This window comes from Polypterus senegalus, chromosome 2 (genome assembly GCF_016835505.1).
Source record: "Polypterus senegalus isolate Bchr_013 chromosome 2, ASM1683550v1, whole genome shotgun sequence".
NCBI classification, from domain to species: Eukaryota; Metazoa; Chordata; class Cladistia; order Polypteriformes; family Polypteridae; genus Polypterus; species Polypterus senegalus.
The window spans coordinates 135,253,647-135,277,992 of NC_053155.1; the positions used below are offsets into that span (position 1 = coordinate 135,253,647).

A 24,346-nucleotide genomic window follows, 5' to 3' on the forward strand; every position below is an offset into this window, starting at 1 on the left:
GACCTGTGTGTTACAGTTTCTGTCCTCGAAAAACGGTCACATCTCCTTTTGTCAGAAGGCTATTCGAAAAGAGTAGATGGAAATTTAAAGGCAGATGGAGAACACTGAGCCACGTTGAGTACTCACGCCTGGCATAATATTTGGCACCGTACTCTGCCCTTAAAGTGTGTTTAACTGGCTTGCTAATTTCTGTATGCTATTTGCCTCAAATCAATAGATAAGTCATTGGTTTTAAAGGGAAAAAAGAGTTAGGCAATAGTAACTGGACCTAAAACCAGAGAGATCATTGGCTAAATAAATATCTGCAGTCTTCCTGGTGATGACCAATGAGAGAGTGTGCTGCAGGAAAGGCCTTAAATATGGTTTAAAGCTGAAAAAGATCATTTAGAGCACACATAAAAATTGAAAAGGGCAGTAAAGTGTTTCATTGTTTTACATTGTAACTTCAGGGACCCAAATTTAATATGAGTGGGTTTTCTACAGCTACTCCAGCATTTTCCTATATCCCACTATCTGTGGTTATGGGTATGTCAATAAATGTGTTTTATGCCACTCTGATGTATCATTAGGGAGAGGTCCCTGCTATGAGAGTACAGTAATGCTGCTAGGACAGGCCCCAGATTCCCATTATCCTTTAAAGAAATAAGTTGAAAAGGCGTACTTGCATAGACAAATGAACTTATCTTTATGCAGTTTATGTCACAACTCCTATTGATTAGACTGGTTAATTTCACAGGTCAAATCATATTAAATTAAAGAAGATACAATTTGCCTTTTAAAATCAGTTGGAGAATTGATGTTTACAAAATCCAATTTTATTTTTTTTAATATTAGGAAAGAGTAGCCACTTTTTTTCTAGAGGTGGCTGCTTTTGCTCTTAACCTATGCTGTGCTGAAAAACTTACAATAACCAGCGATTTATCTGCTTTGTAGGAATGAATACATTTAGAAAACTAAGCAGCTCATCTATGCACTAAACAGTGTCTTAATCGCTTTTTAGCTTTCATTTGAAACTGAAAGAGTCCCTTAAGCAACTGATGGGTCTTGGTTTATTTATAAAATGTTACTTGAGATACAGTGATAGGAAAGTGCTCATTCAACATTACCAAATGAACATTTCTAAACCTGATTTGAACATGCCTGCTTTCAGTTTGTCTTACATTCTCTGCTAATAAATTAACATACCTGAAGATATGCTGAACTGTTTATTACTTTTTCCCCGTTCTGCGATGGTTCTCACTGCAGTGCCTTGATTGCTGTCCACACAGGTTTAACGGTTGTGCCAACCCAGAAATGCATGACTTAAGTTAACAGATCTTGACAGCTGCACTGTGACACATCTAGGCCACGCTGCAATATATTTACAGCTTGGACAGATCATAAAATGTAACTGAAAGACAACACATAAGAAGAACATTTAGACAATTACACCATCGTTCCAGAGGCTGGAATTTCACACATTAGAAGAGGATTAATTAAAGTTCCATTCATTGCATCATAGTTCTGGAGTCTACTCCAGTAAAAAAATATATATATAAACAAGGCCTGAAATGTTGTTTTATTATTTTATATGAAAAAAGTGGCTTGAACAGATTGGTAGTGCATCAATTAGATACCAAATGCGTTCCTCGTGACTTAGTTTACTTCTACATAGAGTACACAGAGATTGAACATTTCACTTTCTTAAATGCCTTTTTTCTTGTAATTTTTAAAATACACAGCTTGAAGTAGTAGTGGCAGAGTGAAGTAGTGGTTAGCCCTGCTCTCCATTAGCTCGAGTTCGGAGTTACATCACAGCCAGCTCACTACCAGTGTGAGGTTTACATGTTCTCCACACGCCTCTCACATTCTACAGATGTGTTTTAAATTGGTGACTACAAGTGATTATGAGAGTGTGTGTAGGTCTGTGTCTGTCCAGTGATGAAGTAGCATCCAGCCTAGCACTGGTTCCTGCTTTACGCTCAGTATCCTGGGATAGTTTCACCTCCCCTTGACACACACTGGAAAAAGCAGGTTCAGACAATGGATGAAAAGTGTGAAGTTGTGCTGTTCTTTTTAAAAATTACTTTAATTATTAATACTGTAAATTAAATATAGAAGTACATTTCAGTATAATTATGCTCCTACCAACATACAAGGTCTAGTTCACCCTACCTGCTCATGAGGACTGATTGAAAGCAGAAGGAAAGCCACTGGTGAAAAGATGAAAAACTTAGAGATGCCTCAGGCATGTTCTTCTCTGCTATACGGAGGGGATTAGAAGTGTCTAGAAAAAAATGACACACTACAGAAGGGAGACAGAAGCTGCAGGGAGGCTGTGCAGCACAGAACAGTAAAGACCAAGAATCAGAGTGCTGCTTCTTCCAGTTACATGATGAAGGAGCACTTTAATGGAGGAGAAGGAAGAGTAAATGTCAGTTCAGTTCCAGCTGTCAAAAGGAAAGAAAACTTTGTCGGGCAAGTATAAAATAAGAGACTGCTTTTTTGTTGATCAAAGAAACTTGGAAATGAGCTTGAGCTAAAAAGATGACTTAAATGTCCTCTGTGGGCACATTTAAGGAGGACTCATCTCTTGTAACTGATCGAGATAAACCCTTTAATATGCCTGTCAGCATCCCTGATATTTACGATTAAAATTTCATTGAAAGACTTTGTGTTTTAGTTGGTGAAAAACCCCACCTGGTCCCTAGAATTATTAAATGCACAGATATACACACAACAATGTAACATCAAATACACTTTGCAGTAGAAAAAGATGCTCCCAGAAGCAGCAGTCTGATTTGTGTGAAAATGGGCAAGAATCAGCACGTCCTAGTAAGTAAATGGATTGGTTTGCACATATATTATCATACCCATACCATTTTTATTTGTTGAGCGCTTAAAAACACAGCATTACAACTGACCGAAGCGCTGTACAGTTAAAAAGAAGCAAGACTAAAACAAAATATTTAACACAAACATTAAGAGAGAAATTAAAACAGAGATACTAAAAACAGGCCAGAGGACCCAATAAAATAGGGAAATAGGAAGAAACAAGTGGAAATGAGACAGGTTAAGAAGTAAAAGCCAATGTGAAGAAGTGTGTTTTTAGGCATAATTTAAATGAGGCAACTGAGGTGGCTTTTCTAACCACTAAAGGTAGGGAGTTCCAGAGCCTGGGTGCACAGACGGAAAAAGCCCTTTCACCACGAGCTTTAAAACGTGCCTTGGGAACGGTTAGGAGCAACTGATCTGCGGATCTAAGAACACGAAGAGGATTGTGACGATGAAGCAAGACACTCAAATAGGCGGGGGCTAGACCGTTTAATGCCTTATAGGTTAGGAGGAGTATCTTAAAATCGATTCTGAATCTAACCGGTAGCCAGTGTAGGGTTTTTAAAATTGGTGTAATGTGTTGGCTTCTGCTGCTTCCACTTAGAAGCCTTGCAGCCGCATTTTGAGCCAGTTGGAGTCTAAAAAGAGTGGCTTTACTGATACCATATAGGCAGGAATTAAGAGTAGTCGAGCTGGGACGTAATGAATGCATGGATTACTGATTCCAGGAGGTGGTTAGACAGAAGAGGCTTGAGTTTGGCGATTCGCCTAAGATGGAAAAAGCAGGATTTTACTGTGCTGTTGACTTGAGCATCCATTTTCAGGACCGTATCCATTTTGATTCCAAGATTGGAAACAGACGAAGTTACTGGAATGGGAAGAGAGTCGAGGCCAAGGGGTGGGGTCTGTTTGCAGTCGGGACTAAAAACAATGACCTCGATTTTTAAATCGTTCAGGTGAAGGAAGTTTACAGCCAGCCAGTCCTTAATGTCAGATAGACAGTCGAAGAGAGGTTTGGTGGAGTCAGTTGGCTTGAGGGAGAAATAAATTTGGCAGTCGTCAGCATATAGGTGATATGAAATTGCAAGTTTTCTAAAAATTGCACCTAAAGGCAGGATATGAATTGAAAAAAGTAGTGGCCCTAAAATGGAACCCTGAGGGACCCCACATGGGAGTGGGACTGATTCAGATGAAAAATCGTCTAGCATGACTCTAAGAGTTCTGTTGCAGAAATATGACCTGAACCATTCGAGGACTAAGCCAGATACACCAGCCCAGGATTCGAATCGGTAAATCATGATGTCGTGGTCGATTGTGTCGAAGGCAGCAGATAAGTCGAGAAGAACCATAATCACGTGGAGTCCTGAGTCCAATGCTAAAAGGACGTCATTTAGGACACGTAAATGCACGGTTTCTGTGCTGTGTTTGGGCCTAAAGCCTGACTGAAAAAGGTCCATTACCTGATGGTCCTGTAGGTGATGAGTTAATTGCTCATAAACTACTTTTTCGAGTATTTTTGACAAGAAAGGTAGTTTGGAGATTGGACGAAGATTAGAGAGAACGGCAGGGTCAAGATCAGGTTTTTTCAAGATTGGATGTACAACTGTGTGTTTGAAAGCACGAGGAACTATAGCCGAGGATAGACTACTAGTTATGATCTAGGCAAAAAAACCAATCCTGTGCAGGGTGCCAGCCCACTGCAGGACACACACACTAGGGACAAGTTAGTAAAGCCAATGCACCTAACCTGCATGTCTTTGGATTGTGGGAGGAAACCCATGCAGACACGGGGAGAACATGCAAACTCCACACAGGGAGGACCCGGGAAGAAAACCCATTCAAAGGTGTATATGTTAATTTTCCAGTAATGTTGCTTTGATCTTATCTTTTGATATGTAGTCACATTGCATATATCAATTCATTTTATCATCTACATTAACACAGTATATTGCCCTCTATGAACGCCAGGTAATGATTTAGGTGAGTGACTAACATGACTACTATGGGCATTATGGCATCACTGACTGTGTGCCGACTGGTGTTAGGATTGAGCATACTAGGCTACCAGTGTTAGCATTAGTTCTCTTTCAATTATGAGTACTGCTTTTCAATTGATGCTGATGCCTCTGCAGTTATATGTGCAAACGATGCAGTGGTGGTGCAATCCAGACATCATTCCTCCTTAGAAAGTGTGGTTTCAAGGTAAGATCCACACTGGAATAGAGGTACTTGCTGATCATGGTACTGGAGAGTAGCAATGTAATGCATGTTGGTCAGGCATGCAAGAAATAATTTCACTGTACACATCTATAAACTTGAACTTAAAACGGCATAACGCTTGGATAGCGCATATCATAGCGTAGAACACACTACTGCCCATTACAGCCAGTCATTTCTGTTAGTAGTTGCATCTCACAATAATTTATCTAGGAGGTCAAGCCTCCCAGTAAATGATTTTAGTGGCAAACACACAATCCAACAAGACCATGACTGACGCAACACTGCTATGATGTTCTGTAAATATTTACAATCATCTATGGCTAACTGTGTTTTAGACATACCTTTGAAAGAGATGCATGAGATAATGTGTAACACCAACTACATACTACTACTTACATGCATTAGGGGCTGATGACATAATATGGCATCAGTGTGACTTTCTAAAGCAATTCATAGCTTCTGGAATCACCCACATTGAGAGTTTTGGCCATTTTTTTTTAATGACCCCCAAACATGGAGTCTCACCTAGATTAATATATTGGTGCTTAGGTCTGATTCTGTAATTATTTATTACTTCACATCTTAAAATGATCTGTATGCCAATTTTCATGTAATTAGGCTAAGAGTACTGTTCATAATCTTTTTCTTTGTTAGAGAATGAAAATATTGTATGTTGTAGCTTTTACCAGTGAACAAGACTCCAGTCTTCAAAACATTCTACAGGTAGCTTCCTTTCTAATTTAAATAGTTTAATTTTTAATAATAATTCTTATCTTTTTTCCTGCTATCATAAACTTTGTGCTGTTCTAATATTTAAAACATCTATCTACTTAAAAATGGAAAATGTTTTTCACTTAACCACTTATGGCAAAGCTCTTTAAGCTAAAAATCCCTGAACTCTGGCAATATATCACACTTGCCTTTATAAAATGGATGATGGGATACATAGTGGAAAGATTAATTTAATCCCAGGATTCAACAGTATTCGCTGGAAATATTTCAAAATAAATCTAGTCTAGAGGCAGCTGCTGTCGGCTAATCAAATCTGACATACATTGCTGATGTCCGTTGGCTTTTTAGTTGATGTAGTATTAGACATTTGCACTGCAGGACAAAAAAATGAGAATGTTACTAACATTTTTTTTTAATTAAATAAAAATAAATTATTATTAGAATATCAATTTACACAGCATGGTTCATACAGATTTTTGTTTTCTTCTTCAATAGTTTACTTGAGATGCAAAAAATTTTGAAAAAAGGATGAGCCAATGGATGTAATAACAGTTTAATCATATAATGATTATTTAAAATTGATTTGATATTTCCATTTGACATTAAAATTTGAGCACTTAATGGTTTCCATCCTGCATAAGCTAAACTCTTGTTTAAACTCTGTGCTTCTCCTCAAGTCAAAAACACACAGGTTAATCTGCATGTTTAAACTGTCTAATAGAGACAAAGAGACCATAACTGCCCTGCCCTGAATTACTTTGTACCAGTTAGGCTATGGCTCCCAATAAGCCTAATTTGGATTTAGCAGATCAGTAAATTGACGGGTTTAACAACAGACCACCTTGCATGAAGATGGGGCATGAGTTGCATTGAAAGCTTGCATATTGTAATCTTTTTAGTTAGCCAATAAAAACTGTCATTTTGCTTGACTTCTCACTACAATAGATGAGATTTTTTTTTTTGATTAAAAAAAAAAAAACACCCCACATTTCCGATAAATACCAACCCTATGTCTCTTTATTTGTGATAACGTAGATGCAGACACACTTATATAAAAGTAAATGGTGTTTAAGGTATATTTTTACAATTCAATTGCTACACTATTTGTGCTGGTGAGGGCTGCATGATAGCAAATGAAGTAAGATGAACCAGTATGTATTCATTATTTAAACAGAAATAGTTGCTTTTAATTTTAAAGAGAGCATGCTGTGTTTATTATGTAACTGTAAACCGAGATTCAAATAAAACAAGGGACCCTGTACATACAAATGGTATAAAAGAATGGCTCTATTTTGATTACAAAGTTGCACATACACAGTACATTAGTAAAAATTATTTTGCTTTCTATGCTCATAAAATTCCTGTTCTTATTACTATAATGTAAAATGCATACTGCAGAGTTGAAGTGTGATGTATTAAAATATCCTCATCTAGAAGCAGATTTTGCTAAACTTAAAACAAATATCAGAAACAAAAAACAGAGACTATTAAGTTAATGTTTATTTAGGTCAATTTCATGGCTCCAGTTCATGTATTTCATAGACTTATGGAAAATACAAAAGTATACATACACATTTATCCTCCTGTGGAGATGAAATACAGAACTTGATCCCTAAACATATCAATCATATGAAATTAAGTTTATGTTGAATGATGAATAAAAATGACTCATAAGTTTAAAAACATACAGGAGAGTTCACACATCATACAATCTAATAAAGGTCTGCACAATCAAAACTGTTTACAAATGTATGAAGTACAGGAAAAAAAAAAATCAAACTGATTTTAAGTTTTTCTTTTTTTTTGTCCTCTACCTCTTCTTGCTTTACCTCTTTGGTTGGTGAAAACTGGTTTTGCAGAGACTAAATGAAGTTCACGATCTTCATCTGTATCATCACTGGAACTGCTGCTGACTGTTTTGGGGGTATCATGGACTATGTTCATGTTATTGTGTCTTTTGGTTGTTACTGAATCTCCTCTAATAAATGAAGAACCTTGAGGATACTTGACAGGTTCGGATACTTGTCCCTCACAGTTATCCACACCTACATCTTGAGAAGAAGAAACTAGGAATCCACCACCAAACAATGTATTTTCTTCAGGATTTATGATCTTTTCATTCATGAGATTTAAAGATGATTTTTTCTCCTTTGTTTTTCTATCTTTTCTTTTGACTTCAGTTTTGCTGCAACATTCTATGATGGCAGACTTATTTGCCTTCTCTGTTTGCTCATAACCCTCCTCCTCCTCATCATCATCATCAACCTTGCCTTCCCATTTTTTTCTTTTAAGGCAAGTGACTGCTCTGCGCAAACGTTGACTTTTAATAGCTTGCTTCTCATGCTGTTCCAGCCTAAAGAAAGAGTCAATGCGCAGCTGGGTCTGAAATTAAAAAAAATATATTATATATACAAATTGAGTGTCCAGTGGACCAAGACCAAAATCAGACTGGATCAACAAGCCTGTATGTTAGAAAAATGAAAAATTGGAAAAGCATCATATAATGACCACAAAAAATTATTCTCTCAAATGAAAAAATGATACCTCAATAACAGACAACCAGGAAAGACAGTTTTCAGGTTATCTGATTTTTTTATGGTAATATGATTTATATACAGTATATATTAAATAATACGGCTGTGTACCATACACAACAAAATTATTTATTAACATTTAATTTCAGCACACACATGTAGAATATGTGGCCTATAAAAGATAACATGACAAATTATGACATAGTTGTCATAATTTGGGGCTGAAGCCTATGCTGGAAATTTAAAGGAGGAAAGGAAGGGACCAAGCCTAGTCAGGATGCTAGTCCACCCCAGAGTCCACTCAGGCATACATTAACACTCATTTGGGGTCTATTTAGAATGACCAATTTTCCTAATATGCATATCTATATTAAACCCATTTAAAATGTATAAAAATGCAATACCAATACAAATGGGTGAAAATAATTACAGATCAGTAGAGAACAGCAATAAAATGCATTCCAGGACACACCATTACATCCTATTCCAACAGCATAAGGCATCTTTACTTCTTTTATGCTGAAAATAAAAAGATGTGTGATGATATAATTCAAGTTTTTAACTTTAACATCCTTGACATTAATCCTGAGCATGACTTGGGCTTGGGACTCTTTTGTAACTAGTTTTCCCCAAGTCCCACTTGGGGTGACATGTAATGATCCACTTTCACAGTTTTAAGCTTGAATACCTCTTGTGATGTCATTCTGCTGTCATCTAGTGGATAAAATAAACTGCAAAAATCTATAAATATATTTCTATACGTTTTGCCATTCCTAAGTAACTCATCAATATTCGTGAGTGGGGCAGGGTCTTAAAACCAAAACATAGAGGCATATAAAAAAAAAGTTGTAAAGCCAGTTTTAGAACAAACTGAAACATCAGTTGAATCAGTTGATAGTGATGACAGTGTGAATTAGTCAACAGACACTCACTGATAGTGAAACTGAAGCATATGGCACTATACAACCAAACCGGCATGATATATCTTGTGAACTCTGTCGCTTGAAGGTTCAATGTACAAGCAGGTGCGTGGCAAAAAGACAAACTAATTGCAATTAAGATACCCCCACAACATCATTTACAACGCAGTAACTGTTGTTTGTGTCAGGGGAAATGGTCCTAAGCCTTGTGTTGTGGTCGCCTACAATAACACAACAGGTGCATTAATCATGCAGTTCAGGCAGTGATGTTCTACCCTCTCATGCACAAGCAACAGGAAAAAATATTTTAAGTTTGCAATTAAACACGCTTCTACTGTCCCAATGGCAATATTGATGTGTACGTTGGTGACGGTTCCAAAACATCACACAAAGCATGTCTACTAAATCTGCATTACCTTTCGTACTGTACTTATGTTGACTATTTGATATGTACATGTTTCTGTTACTTGTAATAACTTTTTTTTTGAGGAAAAAAAAAATTCAAACTTGACTCATGTTTCCCAGGAGTAAACTCAACACTACGGAGGTTAAAAAAGCTAATGCAGCAAAACTCTTTTAATTTAATAGTGAATTAAGTACTCAAGGATAGCAGTTATGGTTCAGTGTGGTTACTGTATTTCAGACAGAAACCAGGAAACACTTTATACAAAATATCAGGGGAATCTAGTACAAACCACCGAGTCTCGTAGTTGAAGTGGAATCCTTTTAAAAATCTTTTAAATATACACAGATATGAGATTGGTATAACTTGAATATTAGCTAGGAAAATGAGCTTGATATACTGAATAGTCACTTACAGCATATTATACTTCTGCCTTAATTTTCAAACTCATTCCAGTTGAGTTAAATTGTCATAGTATAAAAAGATTAAATAAAAATAAATAAATAAATAAAAACAGCAACACAGGGTCCTCTTTTACATACTTTTACATACAGTATCTGTTATGGTGGATGTCAAAACTTCTATTTATTATACAATAAGCCTTAGTCGTTTATGTTTAGAAATTATGTAGGACAATTAAGTACTTATTAGTTAACAATTATTATCTGTATTTGAAACAAAACAATGCTACATTCTTAATTAAATTTCCTATTCTATGTTCAAACAAATAAAACCGTGTTAATCCTGAGAAAGCCTGTGTGCAGTCCTTGTGCTAGTAATAAGCTACTATAATTAGTGTGTTTAAATATAAAAGAAAAGATAATGCCTGACTGAATACCATACCAACAAACTATAAATGAGAATCTCAGAACAAAAACTAACAAGAAATTAAAACTGTGCTGTAAGATAAAAGGTAGGTAGTGTAACACCTCAAATAAAGTTTTAAAAGGGATGTCTAATAACTTAAGAACGTCTTTTTGTTAACCTTTAAATCTAAGCCTATTTACAGGTAAAGGATACACAGAGTGTGAATTTTATTACAAACCTGATGAGCGTTGAGCTGTTTCATCACAGGCAACAAAATGTCATCTGTTTTTTTCCCACTCCAGCCAAATCGACTCCCACAAAATTTGAAAATAATATTAAGGAAATATTTAAAATGTATAAAAAAAAATGTTGCAAAACAGTACTGCTTCACATGCACCTTTTCAATTATTTAATGTCATTTAAAATCCATTCATGCATATTACATTAAATACCTAGTCAAATTAACTATATTGTTTCATCAGTTTAAAAATTTAGCAAAGAAGTTACTATTTTAATAAAATAAAAAACAGGTTAAATAGAAAGTTGCAAATAACCTTGACTTGGGAATTTTGCAGTTCAAGAAACAGTTTATTTTTATCACATAGAGCAGCCATTAAAGCAATGCTTAAAAGGTTAAAACACAAAGACAAAAATCCAGTTAAGCAAGAAAAGTTAATAAGGTTTAATATTTATAACATAATGTGAAGTAGGAGTCACATTTTTACAAGTACCATAAAGCTATTAGAATGCCATGTTATTTTTTGATTTTATAAACATGTCTGCAACATTTAAGATACAACCCATAAGAGTGTATTAATAATGTTTCTACAGTCCAAAACTGAAATGCTGAATTTAAAGGTAAATTACTTTCAATTTTTGCTGCAACACTTGTGAATAAATATTCATTAAAACATTAATAGATCATAGATAACACATTCTAACAGAAGGGAAAAGGTGACTTGGTGTTAGAGCACACTTCTCATGCTCAACCTCTGATATTATGGCATGTTCAATGCTATTTGATACTGTAAAATGAATTAAATAGTTAAAGTATAACATGGATATGAATTGGACATGGCCAGTGGGTTTTTACAAACTGTTCAGAGAGTTTTTATGCATTGGTTTTGGGCCTAAATTTTACTTCCTGGGGAATTTAATTTTAGTGACCGCACCTGCATTTTATACCACCGTAGGCCCAAGTACCTGCTTGATACATTTATAGAAAAATCTATTTTGTATTTTTTTTTTAAATAAGTAAATATTAATATACTGTTCCTAGATTTTGAAGGATTAAAGTTGAAAATACACGACAAACTATGCTTCTCTCTCTGTGCAAGGTTGGACTGAAGAGATTATGTAAAATTTCATCATGAGCTAACTATCATACAGCAGTAGTTTAAGTGAAAAGGGACAATCACGTATCTTAGAAAAAAAAAAACCGCTTGATTTCATCCTTGCTGATTCTTGGTATACTAGGAAATGGAAAGAACTGAAATGACAAAATATCTAGAAATAAAGAGTAAGCTGAAAGATATGGATGGATAAAGTTTAAAAACAATCCATTTCAAGAAGCAATGTCAAAAGAACATACAAAGAAAGTAACAAAAAGAAAGGAATAAACTGAACAAACCAAGAAACAGAGAAGAGAACATGCAATAATAAGCACATATGTTGAACAAGAGAAGTGAGCTATAAAATGGGATCTCAAGGCATTTATGAAGCCAGGAGTGCTCCCAGGATATATTAATAAGGCAAATACATGTTGAGAAAGAAATTGATTAAGATACACCTGACAAACTAAAATGAAGAAATACAGGGAGTGCTTGTGTGCCAAAATTATGTTAATTAAATTAGGGGAGTAAACCTAAATACTACAGACAAAATATGATAATGCACAGTTTCAACTCAAAAATATATTGAGTCAAAATGGCCTAAATCTAGTAATTTACAGTGGATTCAGATCTCTTCAATTACTGCACAGTTTTTGTGTATAGTAGATTTAATTTTAAACAGATAAACCTGCCATTTTTGGCCATAAATATACACTCAATAACATATAATGACATAATGAAAATGTGTTTTCAGTGAGGTTTGCAAATGTATTTAAAATCGAACAGATGTGTACATTGATGGGAAAAAATAAAAAAAAAATTAATCAATTTAAAATTAAACATACAACACATCAAAAGTATACAGAAAGTTGAGGAGTCTGAAATATTTCTGAATGCACTGTAAGCTGAAATTCAGTGTACACCAATGCAGGGACTATAATAGCACCTGGGACCCTGCTCTTCACAGTTTTAGCGTAGAACCCTGCAGAAGATCGGGAAAAACTACATCATCAGTAAGAAAATTCAGTAACAGAACACTGGATGATTGCAACACAAGCCCAGGAACAAGCATGCAACAAGCCTGCAACACAGTATATGATAAAATGACCAGGGTGAAAATTGGTAGAATAGCTATATTTAGATTTTTTCCCTATCCTAGCAACCCTACAAAATGACAGAACCTTTACCCATAATACCCTCCAAATTCTTGAATGAACTGACTGCTAATATTAGAAATATCCCTATGCCCACAGCTTTTTAAATCATGCCTGAAGCCTCACCTTTTGCTCCATAGCATGCTGTTAGATCTGTTCTATATCTATATTCTTTAATGACTTAGGCAAGAAGTGTAAATGCCTGTTCCTAAGTCAGTACAGTACTACTCCTTCTCTTATCATGTACTTTTGTAGTACTTGGAATGAATTACCGAGTTAGACCTGGCACTACATCTTAACACGTCTCCAAAATCATGAGTCTAAGCTGCACCATAGCAAAATATAAAGCATCTAGGGAAAGACCTGAATCAGATAAACCTTACCTTCTCTTCTCTAATCCTCTGCTGGTCCAAGGTGTTTATCTCCTCTGTGTAACCAGGGTTTTGCATTTGTCCACTCCATTGCTAGTTTGCATCAGTTTAATGCTTTTATTATGTACCAGTAATAATTATTCCTACCATCAGCAGCTTTAAAAGAGATAAGTACATCTTCATGCCTGTATATACATAACTCACTATATTTTTGTTTTTAACTAAGTATTTGTAAATGTGTATAGCATACCGAGTGATTGGAAATTATACCATGCGAAAGTGTGTGTATATTACATATATACAGCAATGTCTTTCGATGTAGGAAGCTACAGTATATCTAAGACATCAATGAAAATATTCTCAAAAATACAACCATAAAACACACAAAATGCAAGAAATATTTCAGCAAATGATTAAAATATATATATTACATAGACTGTAAAATAAAGGATATTCTTTTATTAGGTCCAAATCAGGTGTACCCCATGAAAAATCAGCATGACAATCATCAACCACTGGTTTCAAATATGCTACTTGCACAGCAGTATTGGGAAAATATGGAGGAACCTTCAAATGCCGGAGTTTCTTTTTCACTCGAGTGTCATTGGGATTTTCTCTTATCTTTTTGTTCTCCTGAGCTTCAGCAAACCACTTGCTAATCAGAAGAAAAAGAAACTTAGCTACAATACAATAATACTTTACTTGTTTTATCAGTGTTTATATTTAATAGTGCAGGATATGTGGCAATTTTCTGCACAGTATCTGTTTTGTACAATAAATTCAAGTTTTACCTAATTTCCTTATGAAATTAGCAACTACTGTATACTTTATTAAATGCAATTGACAGCAGTGTCCAAACAAACAACGTCAAGGCTATCTGCTCAAGAATCCCTGTTTATTTTAAGTAAATAATTTTTCAATTAACACCTTTTATTTTCATTATAATCCATCGATAACAGATATTCAACAACAATATTTACTTATATAGCTCATTTTCATACAAACAATGTAGCTCAAAGTGCTTTACACGATGAAGAAAGAGAAAAAAGACAAAACAAATAATTAAAATTAGAGAACACTAATTAACATAGAATAAAAGTATGGTCCAATGGCCAGGAAGGACAGAAAAAAAAACAAAAATAAAAATAAATAAATAAATGAAATCTGCAGGGGTTCCAGGCCATGAGACCTCACTAGACATTCAACTTAAGAAAACTGTTAATAAGTTAATAATAGAAACTTAATGAATGGCATATAATTTTTATCAGGTTGCTATAAATAAAATGAATAAATCACTTACGAGAATTTAATTAGTGGTTCTAATCCTGGTCCTGGAAACTCATTTAAAATCTCCATGCCAGTGACATATCCAACACCAGGAATTCCTTCAGTGTAGTCACTACCCAGCAAATAAGCCAGATTAATTAGTTTACTTCGGTTTAAACCTACAGAACCCAATAAAAAAAGATTTTTTTTTTTTAACATGACACTTATGTGGTCTTATTTATACATGAGTTCAAACAGTAAATACAAACTCCTATTACATTTTATTGCCGTAAGTAGCAGAAGAGTATTTGAAAGAGATACTACAGTATATATTTTTTCCTTTTTTTGAACAAATGACCTTTGACAGTATCAAACAATCTTTTATATGGTGTAGTAAATGAAATGTTGTGTTGGAAAGTATTTGCAAAAGGAAATTCCAAAAATTACTTGTACAATGTATCAGCAGTATAGCTTTTACATAAATTATAAAGACTGCATCTCCAAAACCTTCTCTCTCCACCTTTCTGTTTATTTTTTTTAGTGAGGAAGTAACTTAACTACTATTTGCCTTTTACTCTTTTTAAAAGCGAGTTAAATATTGAACAATGCTAAATCAGGAATCAAAAGTCAACACTATTTTAAGTGAACAATATTATACAAAAGGGTTATACCTACAGAATATGCTTCACACTGTATTTTCATCCTTTCATGAATTAACTACTGCACATAGATGTTTGTTCAAGTCTGGTGCACTTTAAACCTCCAAATAAGCAACAAAAGCAAAGCATTATAAATCAAAATGGTCACTAAAATGTGACCCGAGTCTGTACTTTTCACTGAATTCATACAACTTTTGTCACAGAAAATTTCACATTCTAGAAACCTAGTTTCTAATTGGCAACTTTCAATATAAGTAATAAAATATGGCCAACAAATGACTTTGTTCATATTTACCACATGACTAAATTATACTACAGCAAAATAGATATACAGCACAATACCACTGCTGTGTCTGAAAATTTTGAGTTGTGTAAGCATATGATCAAAATTCACAAATGTTTTTCTTTCAAAGTTCTAAATGGATATGCCCAGTTTTGGGAACTTCTGAGCCGTGGTTTGGCTGTTGCTGATATCACATTTTAAACTTCTATCTTTAAAAGCCTACAAACTCTGCATAGTTATAATTCAAAGTATAATTTTAAATTTAGGGTCCACAAAATGTTTGCCATAGACACAAGATGTTTCCATAAACGCTCAAACATTTTACTGATATAGAAATATTTTTCTGTTGAAAAAAATGAAGGGTTTAACTATATGAAAGTGTTAACTAATCAATTTTCACATCTTTTTCCTAAAAATACATACACAAAACTTTGTAGCTCTGTTCTGCTGGCACTCGCCTTTCCAATACTCCCTGTAATATTTCATTCAGCTGTTCAACCTTTTTGAAAAAAGAAACAAGAAAAACAAATCACAGATATGGCACAAAACAATTTTATTTAACAGCTGAATATTCTGTAAAATATACTTCAAAAAAGTAAATTAAACTGTTGTAATTAATGGCAGATTTTTTTGTTCAAACCAAGTAGAGAAAAAAAATATGGAATTATTCAAAGATGAGGAAAAATTATGGAATTACTTAGTAATTTGCATTTCTTAAATACCTGCACAAGTCTAAATAGGATAATTAGTTTATAGTTAAAGCTGTTGCACCTGGCTGACTGACAGGAAAGTGATCAATCACAAATCTATATTGGCCAAGGAGATGATGCTGGAACTTTTGTTTGGTGCCGTTTTAATGACACATATAACGGTGACTGCCTGAAGAAAACAAGCAAATGTCCTCACACACTGCTGATATGAGGTTGCATGTCAGGTAAAGGACCAGGGGAGATGGCAAACTTTACCAAAACAGTAAATGCATTGGTGTACATGGACATTTTGGACACTTTTCTCATTCAATCAATCAAAACTAGGTTTGGTGATAATTAAGTCATTTTCCAGGATGATAATGCATTTAGCCACAGAGCAAAGAGGGTTAAAACTTTTCTTCAGGAAAGGCTTATCAACTCAATAATATGGCCAGCAAACAGTTCAACAGGAAAATGAAAAAAAGGTCCATGACAAAGCTCCATCCTGCAAAGCTGATCTGTTAACTGCTGTACAAGAAAGGTGGAATCTGATTGATGAGCAATATTATTTTACATCAGGGAGGTCCATGCCAGGAAGAATTCAAGCGGTCATAATTTTTTCTTCTACTTGGTCTGAACAAAAAATGTACCATTAATTATAACAATTTCATTTTTGAGGTATGTTTTATAGTGCCAGATTGTTCTGCTGTTAAATAAAATTAGTTTTGTGTCACATCTGTGATTTGTTTTTAACAAAGTAAAACACCAAAACAACCTGGTGGTGATTCCAATATTTTGCCAGGGGTTGTAGAATCCCACATCATTTTAAATCTTCTGTTAGACCAGCATTTTTTCAAACAGTTGGTGAGGCATAAGAAATGAATGATGCATGGTGGCAGAGTGATTAGCACTGATACCACAGATATTCAAAGGCACAGCTGTGTCACAATCAGTGTGGAGTATTCGGATTCTCTCCATACTCAGTCGGGTTTTTTGGGTACTTCAGTTCATTCCAAACATGCCTAAGACTTGCATGTTATGTTAAACAGCAAATTTGCCTGGCTTCACTCATTGATTTGTGCTTATGTATACTATGTGATGAGCTGTGCTCTACCTTTTGCCCAAAACAGTTTCTTGCAATGTAATAGAAAAAACAAGTTAAGAAAATGGAGGGATGACTAAATTCAAAAGACACTAGGCCAAAGCAAATTACTTGAATGAAGGAAGAACAGTGATAAAAAAAACATTTTACCAAATTTAAAAGAAAAAAAATAACAGCACAAGGACAATATATTTTATAAGAACAAACTGTACATTTCAGGGTTACATAGAGTCAATGTCTAATACCAATAGCAATGGATGCTTGGCATAAACCAGCCCAGGAAGGGATGCAAGTCATTGTGCACACAACCATACTTATTCATTAACAGTCAACTTAGAAGCAGTACTTTACCGATTACACATGCATTTGGGTTGCAGGAAGAAATTCACAATATCTGGGGGAAGAGGGGGTCAAGAGGAACATGAGCAGAGCTCCAATAGACAGTGCTGTGTCTAGTCTCTGGAGCTGTTGGGCAGCAGCTCTTCTTAATCTTTTTCTTTTGGTGAGGCAAAACCAGTTTTCATGTCAGGTTTACCTCTTTATAAGCGCAGCAAATCAAAGACAAGGTCAGCTTCACTTTACAAGTTAACCTTAGGGTAGAAAACTGTAAACGGAGTGTTCAGGTCTTATCAAAAAATGGAGATTTTTTTTTGTTATACTGTTAAAACCTTAAAACTGGAACCAGTGTAGTAATTTGTGATGTTAATATTACTCCACCAGAGTTTGTGGACTATTGCCATTTGCTTAAAGCAGTACAATTTCATATAAGAAATACTAGTCTTGTTTTCTGGGCACTGAAAAGTAAACCAACATTTTTATTTGCCCGACTCTGATTTAAAAAACAAGTGACTAAAAACTCAATTAAAAAAAGTATTGTGCATTTCAGTTCAATGAAACTAATGTAGGTGCAACTTACAATTCTTTCTCAGTGATGAGGTCCTTACAAAAAAATGTAGCATTTAATTACACTTGCATTTACAGCATCCGTGGGGCAGGTTCTCCATTATAGCTTTCAGAATTAATAGACATACACTGGCAAAGACACAGGAGTCTTTCCTTTGGTGGTGCTATTGGGGACAATAAATCATAAGTAGGCATGAGCAAACCCTGTAGAGTTCGCTTCACTGGGAGTTCTGAAAAACTGTGGAAATATTTTTGAAAGTTCACTGAATTCAAGGAAATGCAATGAAGTCAATGGGAAAGCACGAATTAAACCAGTTTACAGTGGATTATAATGGTTCAATGGTCTTTTAAGTTTTAATGAGGGCCTTGGGAAGCAACTGCCAACTATGTGGGACCAATCGCTGTGGCCAAAAATGTGACCAGAGCTGTGAGACAGCAAAGCTAATCACTGTTCCACTATGCCCCAAAAACAAAAGCCAAAAGCCAGAATAATTATAAATAACATGAATAAATGGGCAATTACTAACATTAAGTTTACATATATTAAACAAAATAGATATCACTGTGTCCAGCACATGTCATGCAGCATATCTGAAGTGCTGTTCCACATGGCCACCATTTCTTTTATGCATTTTGGGGCATGCATGTATATACCACAAATAGGCATGCCCCAAGGAGATTGGATTTGCCAATAAGTATGCAGTGGGAGATTGCTCATAGTATACATGCATGAAAGTTCATGTCAAGTGTGAAAAGTTCTGTGTACGCGCAATCAGGAATTCCCATCCCCATGCAACATGGCTACTACAGCTCTGTGATGTCAAGTGGGCCTCACAAAGCATTACAGGGCACTGGAAAAAACATTCACCTAAGGTGGCCGCATGGTGGATTTTCAGAAAATAACTTGGCAAAGAAGGTCACTAGCAAACTCAGAAAATTTGCAAAAACAGTTTGGTTAATTTTGCCAAGCAAACCTAATCATAAGTAGTATGGTTCCAGTAATCTGGTGCTGCTGATGCATGAACTCATGCACTCAGATTTTTCTGGCCAAACTGAGAGTAAATGAAATTCAAATTTTTACTAAAAGCTGGTAAAACGTATCAGATGAAATCTGAAGTCTACCAACTCAATAATTATGCGATACAAATCTGATTATGTACTAACAACAAACTTTAATCATTTTCTGAACAACTATATTTTAATTATTAATTAATCTCACTGTTAATAAACCCAGTATTCACTAGTGAAACTACTACTTGCTCCTACATTTAAGAAGTTTGATACCTAGCTGGTTCTGAAGATCAACAAGCTGATAATTTTCCACATATTTGTTTTGGTTAAAGAAGTTCTTGTAAACATTTCGTGCTCCAAACAACCAAATATCACTGTCATCTGTTATAGTACCACTGGTCTGATCAGTAATATCCAAAAAGGCACACTGTGCTTCTGCTTCCATTGGTGCCACAATAAAAGGAATTCCAAAAAGTCGCAAAAGTTCCTGCAATTCAGAAAAATAGTTAATACTTAAAAGTGAAAAAAAAAAAAAAAAACTTTTTTGATTTTTATGTAAAAATATACATAGAGTACAGCAGATTTAACAGATTTCTATATTTTGTTTTAAAATATAAAAAAGTAAATATTTAAAATCAAAATATCAACAACACATATACAGTGGTGTGAAAAACTATTTGCCCCCTTCCTGATTTCTTATTCTTTTGCATGTTTGTCACACAAAATGTTTCTGATCATCAAACACATTTAACCATTAGTCAAATATAACACAAGTAAACACAAAATGCAGTTTTTAAATGATGCTTTTTATAATTTAGGAAGAAAAAAAAATCCAAACCTACATGGCCCTGTGTGAAAAAGTAATTGCCCCCTTGTTCAAAATCACCTAACTGTGGTGTATCACACCCGAGTTCAATTTCCGTAGCCACCCCCAGGCCTGATTACTGCCACACCTGTTTCAATCAAAAAATCACTTCAATAGGAGCTGCCTGACTCAGAGAAGTAGACCAAAAGCACCTCAAAAGCTAGACATCATGCCAAGATCCAAAGAAATTCAGGAACAAATGAGAACAGAAGTAATTGAGATCTATCAGTCTGGTAAAGGTTATAAAGCCATTTCTAAAGCTTTGGGACTCCAGCGAACCGCAGTGAGAGCCATTATCCACAAATGGCAAAAACATGGAACAGTGGTGAACCTTCCCAGGAGTGGCCGGCCGACCAAAATTACCCCAAGAGCGCAGAGACGACTCATCCGAGAGGTCACAAAAGACCCCAGGACAACGTCTAAAGAACTGCAGGCCTCACTTGCCTCAATTAAGGTCAGTGTTCACGACTCCACCATAAGAAAGAGGCTGGGCAAAAACGGCCTGCATGGCAGATTTCCAAGATGCAAACCACTGTTAAGCAAAAAGAACATTAGGGCTCGTCCCAATTTTGCCAAGACACATCTCAATGATTGCCAAGACTTTTGGGAAAATATCTTGTGGACTGATGAGACAAAAGTTGAACTTTTTGGAAGGCAAATGTCCCGTTACATCTGGCGTAAAAGGAACACAGCATTGCAGAAAAAGAACATCATACCAACAGTAAAATATGGTGGTGGTAGTGTGATGGTCTGGGGTTGTTTTGCTGCTTCAGGACCTGGAAGGCTTGCTGTGATAGATGGAACCATGAATTCTACTGTCTACCAAAAAATCCTGAAGGAGAATGTCCGGCCATCTGTTCATCAACTCAAGCTGAAGCGATCTTGGGTGCTGCAACAGGACAATGACCCAAAACACACCAGCAAATCCACCTCTGAATGGCTGAAGAAAACCAAAATGAAGACTTTGGAGTGGCCTAGTCAAAGTCCTGACCTGAATCCAATTGAGATGCTATGGCATGACCTTAAAAAGGCGCTTCATGTTAGAAAACGCTCAAATAAAGCTGAATTACAACAATTCTGCAAAGATGAGTGGGCCAAAATTCCTCCAGAGCGCTGTAAGAGACTCATTGCAAGTTATCGCAAACGCTTGATTGCAGTCATTGCTGCTAAGGGTGGCCCAACCAGTTATCAGGTTCAGGGGGCAATTACTTTTTCACACAGGGCCATATAGGTTTGGATTTTTTTCTCCCTAAACAATAAAAACCATCATTTAAAAACTGCATTTTGTGTTTACTTGTGTAAATATTTGACTAATGGTTAAATGTGTTTGATGATCAGAAACATTTTGTGTGACAAACATGCAAAAGAATAAGAAATCGGGAAGGGGGCAAATAGTTTTTCACACCACTGTAGATATGGTTTCTTACAGTCCACATTTGTTAACTGTATATTCAGATAAATTAGCACATTAAAGATCTACAGTATATGCAGTCTGGGTTAGGCAAACAAGATAATGTCTAGCTTAAATGGGTTAGACAAAGGAAACTTAAAGAAATTAAAAATCAATGGAAAAAATAATGTTCAAACAAATGTACATTAGTTTATGAAACAAAGAAATATCATGAGCAATATACTTTAAACTAAAATACTAAATGAAGAAAGCCAAATAGAAAGCAGCTGAAACTGAAAACGCTTCTTCACTGAACTAATTTTTTATGCAATTTTCTAGTGGCACATTTCTGAAAAACGTTGTGTTCATTTTTAAATGGAGTAAAATGGATTTCTGTTTTACTCAACATCCAGTCTGGTGGCAGAGGGATGTTTTAGTCTTTATCCTGAAATATGTCCAGTGCCTTTTTGCATTTTATTGTTATATAAGTGTTTAAAACTTTTTTTGTCACAACCAAATCTTGCCCATCTTAGTATCTTCTTGACCCAGTCCTCAACAACCATCAGATTGAACAATATTTCCCCATGTAGAATCATTGCAGAAAGTCATGGTGGGGTCCCCCTTGGTGATTCATCACTGTTAGACACCCCTTGTGGGGTATTAATTGGAGAATAACCACCAAAGTTATAAGGGGGGTGGTTTGTTTAGTCCCCTTGGAGAACTGCTGCAGACAGTCATAGCCTGGCAATTGTGTAACCTGCCCATGGTGACCCATCTCAACACACTTTGCAAACTGTATGCTATACTTTCCCACTGAAGATGCAGGGTGGTGAGTCACTGTTGTAAGTCCCAAAAGGTGACAACCTGCAACCTATAGTTTAAAAAAATATTATACAACATTAAATCACAGTGGCTTTTTGACACTGATTAACAGAATAGGAACGGTTAATGCCAAAATCAAAACAGATCTCTACCATTTGGCAATGTGGAAAAGCAAGGAAATCCAAAAAACAAAATGATACAGGAATAACTTAAAAAGAACAGTTAATGTCCAGCAGTGATCAAGTCAGAGTCCAGTTCTCAATCCAACTGAAAATTTGTGGCTGGAAAAAGTCCATTCATACACAGTCCTCACGACACAGTTTTGTAAAACTGAAAGAAAAAAATGGCACCCTCCATATGTGCAATACTGAAAGTGATTTATCCATACAAACCCATAGCCAGAATTGCTATCAAACATGAATCTACTAAATATTGACCTGAAGGACGCAAATACTTATGTGATCACTTATTTTGTGTATGTGTAATTAATTTACACCTCTTTACAGGGATCAGTTTTTACTTGGATTAGCATAAAAATAATCTTTAAAGTCAATGTTAAAAAACCAAATTTGAATCCACTGTCATTTAATGTTGTGTAACAAAAAATATAAAAGCTTCCAAGGGAGTGAATTCCTTTTTCAAACAGCAGACAATCTCTTGTCTCTAGTAAGTCATGGGTATTTTCTTCTCCACCTACCTAACTGCCCCTGGCTGTCAGTTCAAAGACAATGGCTTTTCATTCAAACTGTTGTAGAGCAGTAAACCTGTACAGTTTCTCAAGGACACTGACAAATTTCTGTCAAGATTTCTGTCAGAGTGTGGGGAGTCTTTGGAGTCCGAGATAAAACATTGTCATTTAGAAGACATTCTGGAACTAGGTTCACAAAAAAGGTCCTCACCTGGGGTTATATACATTTCTCATGACAGGATATCAGTAAGATCAATTACACCGAACTGGTGTCCATGATTTCTGTAATGTATCAATACGTCTCAAACTGAAATTAACTCTACAACTTTGTCTACTATTTTTTACATGGCTCATTAACATGTGGAGCAGTCCTGCAGTGGGACTTTTGTGACTGCATTTGTGTAGGAGCTTTTTTTTTTTTTAAAAATAGTTTCATTTTCATGATTTGAAAAGCAAATAGTACAGGACCATGCCCAGTCTTAAAGTTTAAATATGGGATTAAAATTATATGTTACTGGAAATTAATTATGTTTGAAGTTGTGCCATAACTCAAGCAAAATGTGATCATGCCACAAATAAGCCTCAATTTAGGTTTCAGGATTTACTGTATTAAAAAAAAAAAACAATAAATGCTTTTAAAGCATCAGTATAGCAGTCATTTGTCTCTGTGCAGTATGACATGTTAAGAACCTTTGATACACTGCAAAAATGACGTTTGAATATGAAGAATTCCAAGGTCTTATGCTGAAGTATGCAATATCAAGAGAAACATAGCTCAGTTAAGCCACCTCTTTCACCAGATTTTCCCCTGGGTACAAATAAAGTTCTATCTATCTTTGCTTGTTCCAAGGTCAAGTTATTTTAGTAAACCACATGCACATATGAATAACCACTTTACTGATGATTTTGTAAGTGTTAACATAAAAAGACGCCTTTGTTAATGTCTTATTAGAAATGAGTAATACTTATAAATGTAATACATGCATGTTTGCAGTACCTACACTAAAGAGTTAACCGAGATTCCCAATGTTGACAAAGAATATGCATGCTTACTTAATGAAACACAATATAAACAAGTTATAAAATGTATGCATGCCATAACATTCAGGTGCATTCAGGGACCTAACACATTTTTTTGTTTATTTATCATTATAACATTTTTGTTTATTAAATTTTTTGTAACAATAAGTTATAATCATATATGTATTTATATGAATTAGTTGACTACATTAAATACATGTTTTGTAACACCACTTTACAATATAATGTATTTTAAAATGTAGCCCAAATATGCTTGTGATGGCCGAATAGCTTTCACAGATAGCAGAATCAAATCAAATGATGTAAAAATGGCACTCCTGTACAAGGGATGAACAAAAATA

The 24,346-nt window shown here is 35.2% G+C and overlaps 2 protein-coding genes across 6 annotated transcripts in view; both read right to left on the bottom strand.

Moving 5' to 3' along the window:
- mettl21e (methyltransferase like 21e) overlaps nucleotides 1-1,265 on the bottom strand; it is a 28,338-nt gene extending 27,073 nt beyond the window's left edge. Inside the window, exon 1 of the mRNA XM_039744683.1 lies at nucleotides 1,186-1,265. The gene's annotated coding sequence lies outside the window, so the exon portion shown is untranslated. The remainder of the gene's footprint in view (nucleotides 1-1,185) is intronic.
- Nucleotides 1,266-1,309: 44 nt separating this feature from the next.
- The window catches only part of ercc5 (excision repair cross-complementation group 5), a 56,803-nt gene continuing 33,766 nt past the window's right edge, over nucleotides 1,310-24,346 (bottom strand). For 4 of the 5 annotated variants that reach the window (XM_039744677.1, XM_039744675.1, XM_039744676.1 and 1 more), the window contains 6 exons: nucleotides 19,473-19,686; nucleotides 14,587-14,731; nucleotides 13,741-13,941; nucleotides 10,669-10,753; nucleotides 7,596-8,148; nucleotides 5,966-6,138 (listed from right to left, as the gene is read on the bottom strand). In XM_039744677.1, the coding sequence (XP_039600611.1) occupies nucleotides 6,074-6,138; nucleotides 7,596-8,148; nucleotides 10,669-10,753; nucleotides 13,741-13,941; nucleotides 14,587-14,731; nucleotides 19,473-19,686 (1,263 nt within the window). In that variant the 3' untranslated portion in view covers nucleotides 5,966-6,073. Of the gene's footprint in view, nucleotides 1,391-5,965; nucleotides 6,139-7,595; nucleotides 8,149-10,668; nucleotides 10,754-13,740; nucleotides 13,942-14,586; nucleotides 14,732-19,472; nucleotides 19,687-24,346 lie in introns of those variants that run through there. The other variant, XM_039744679.1, reaches the window with a different exon arrangement.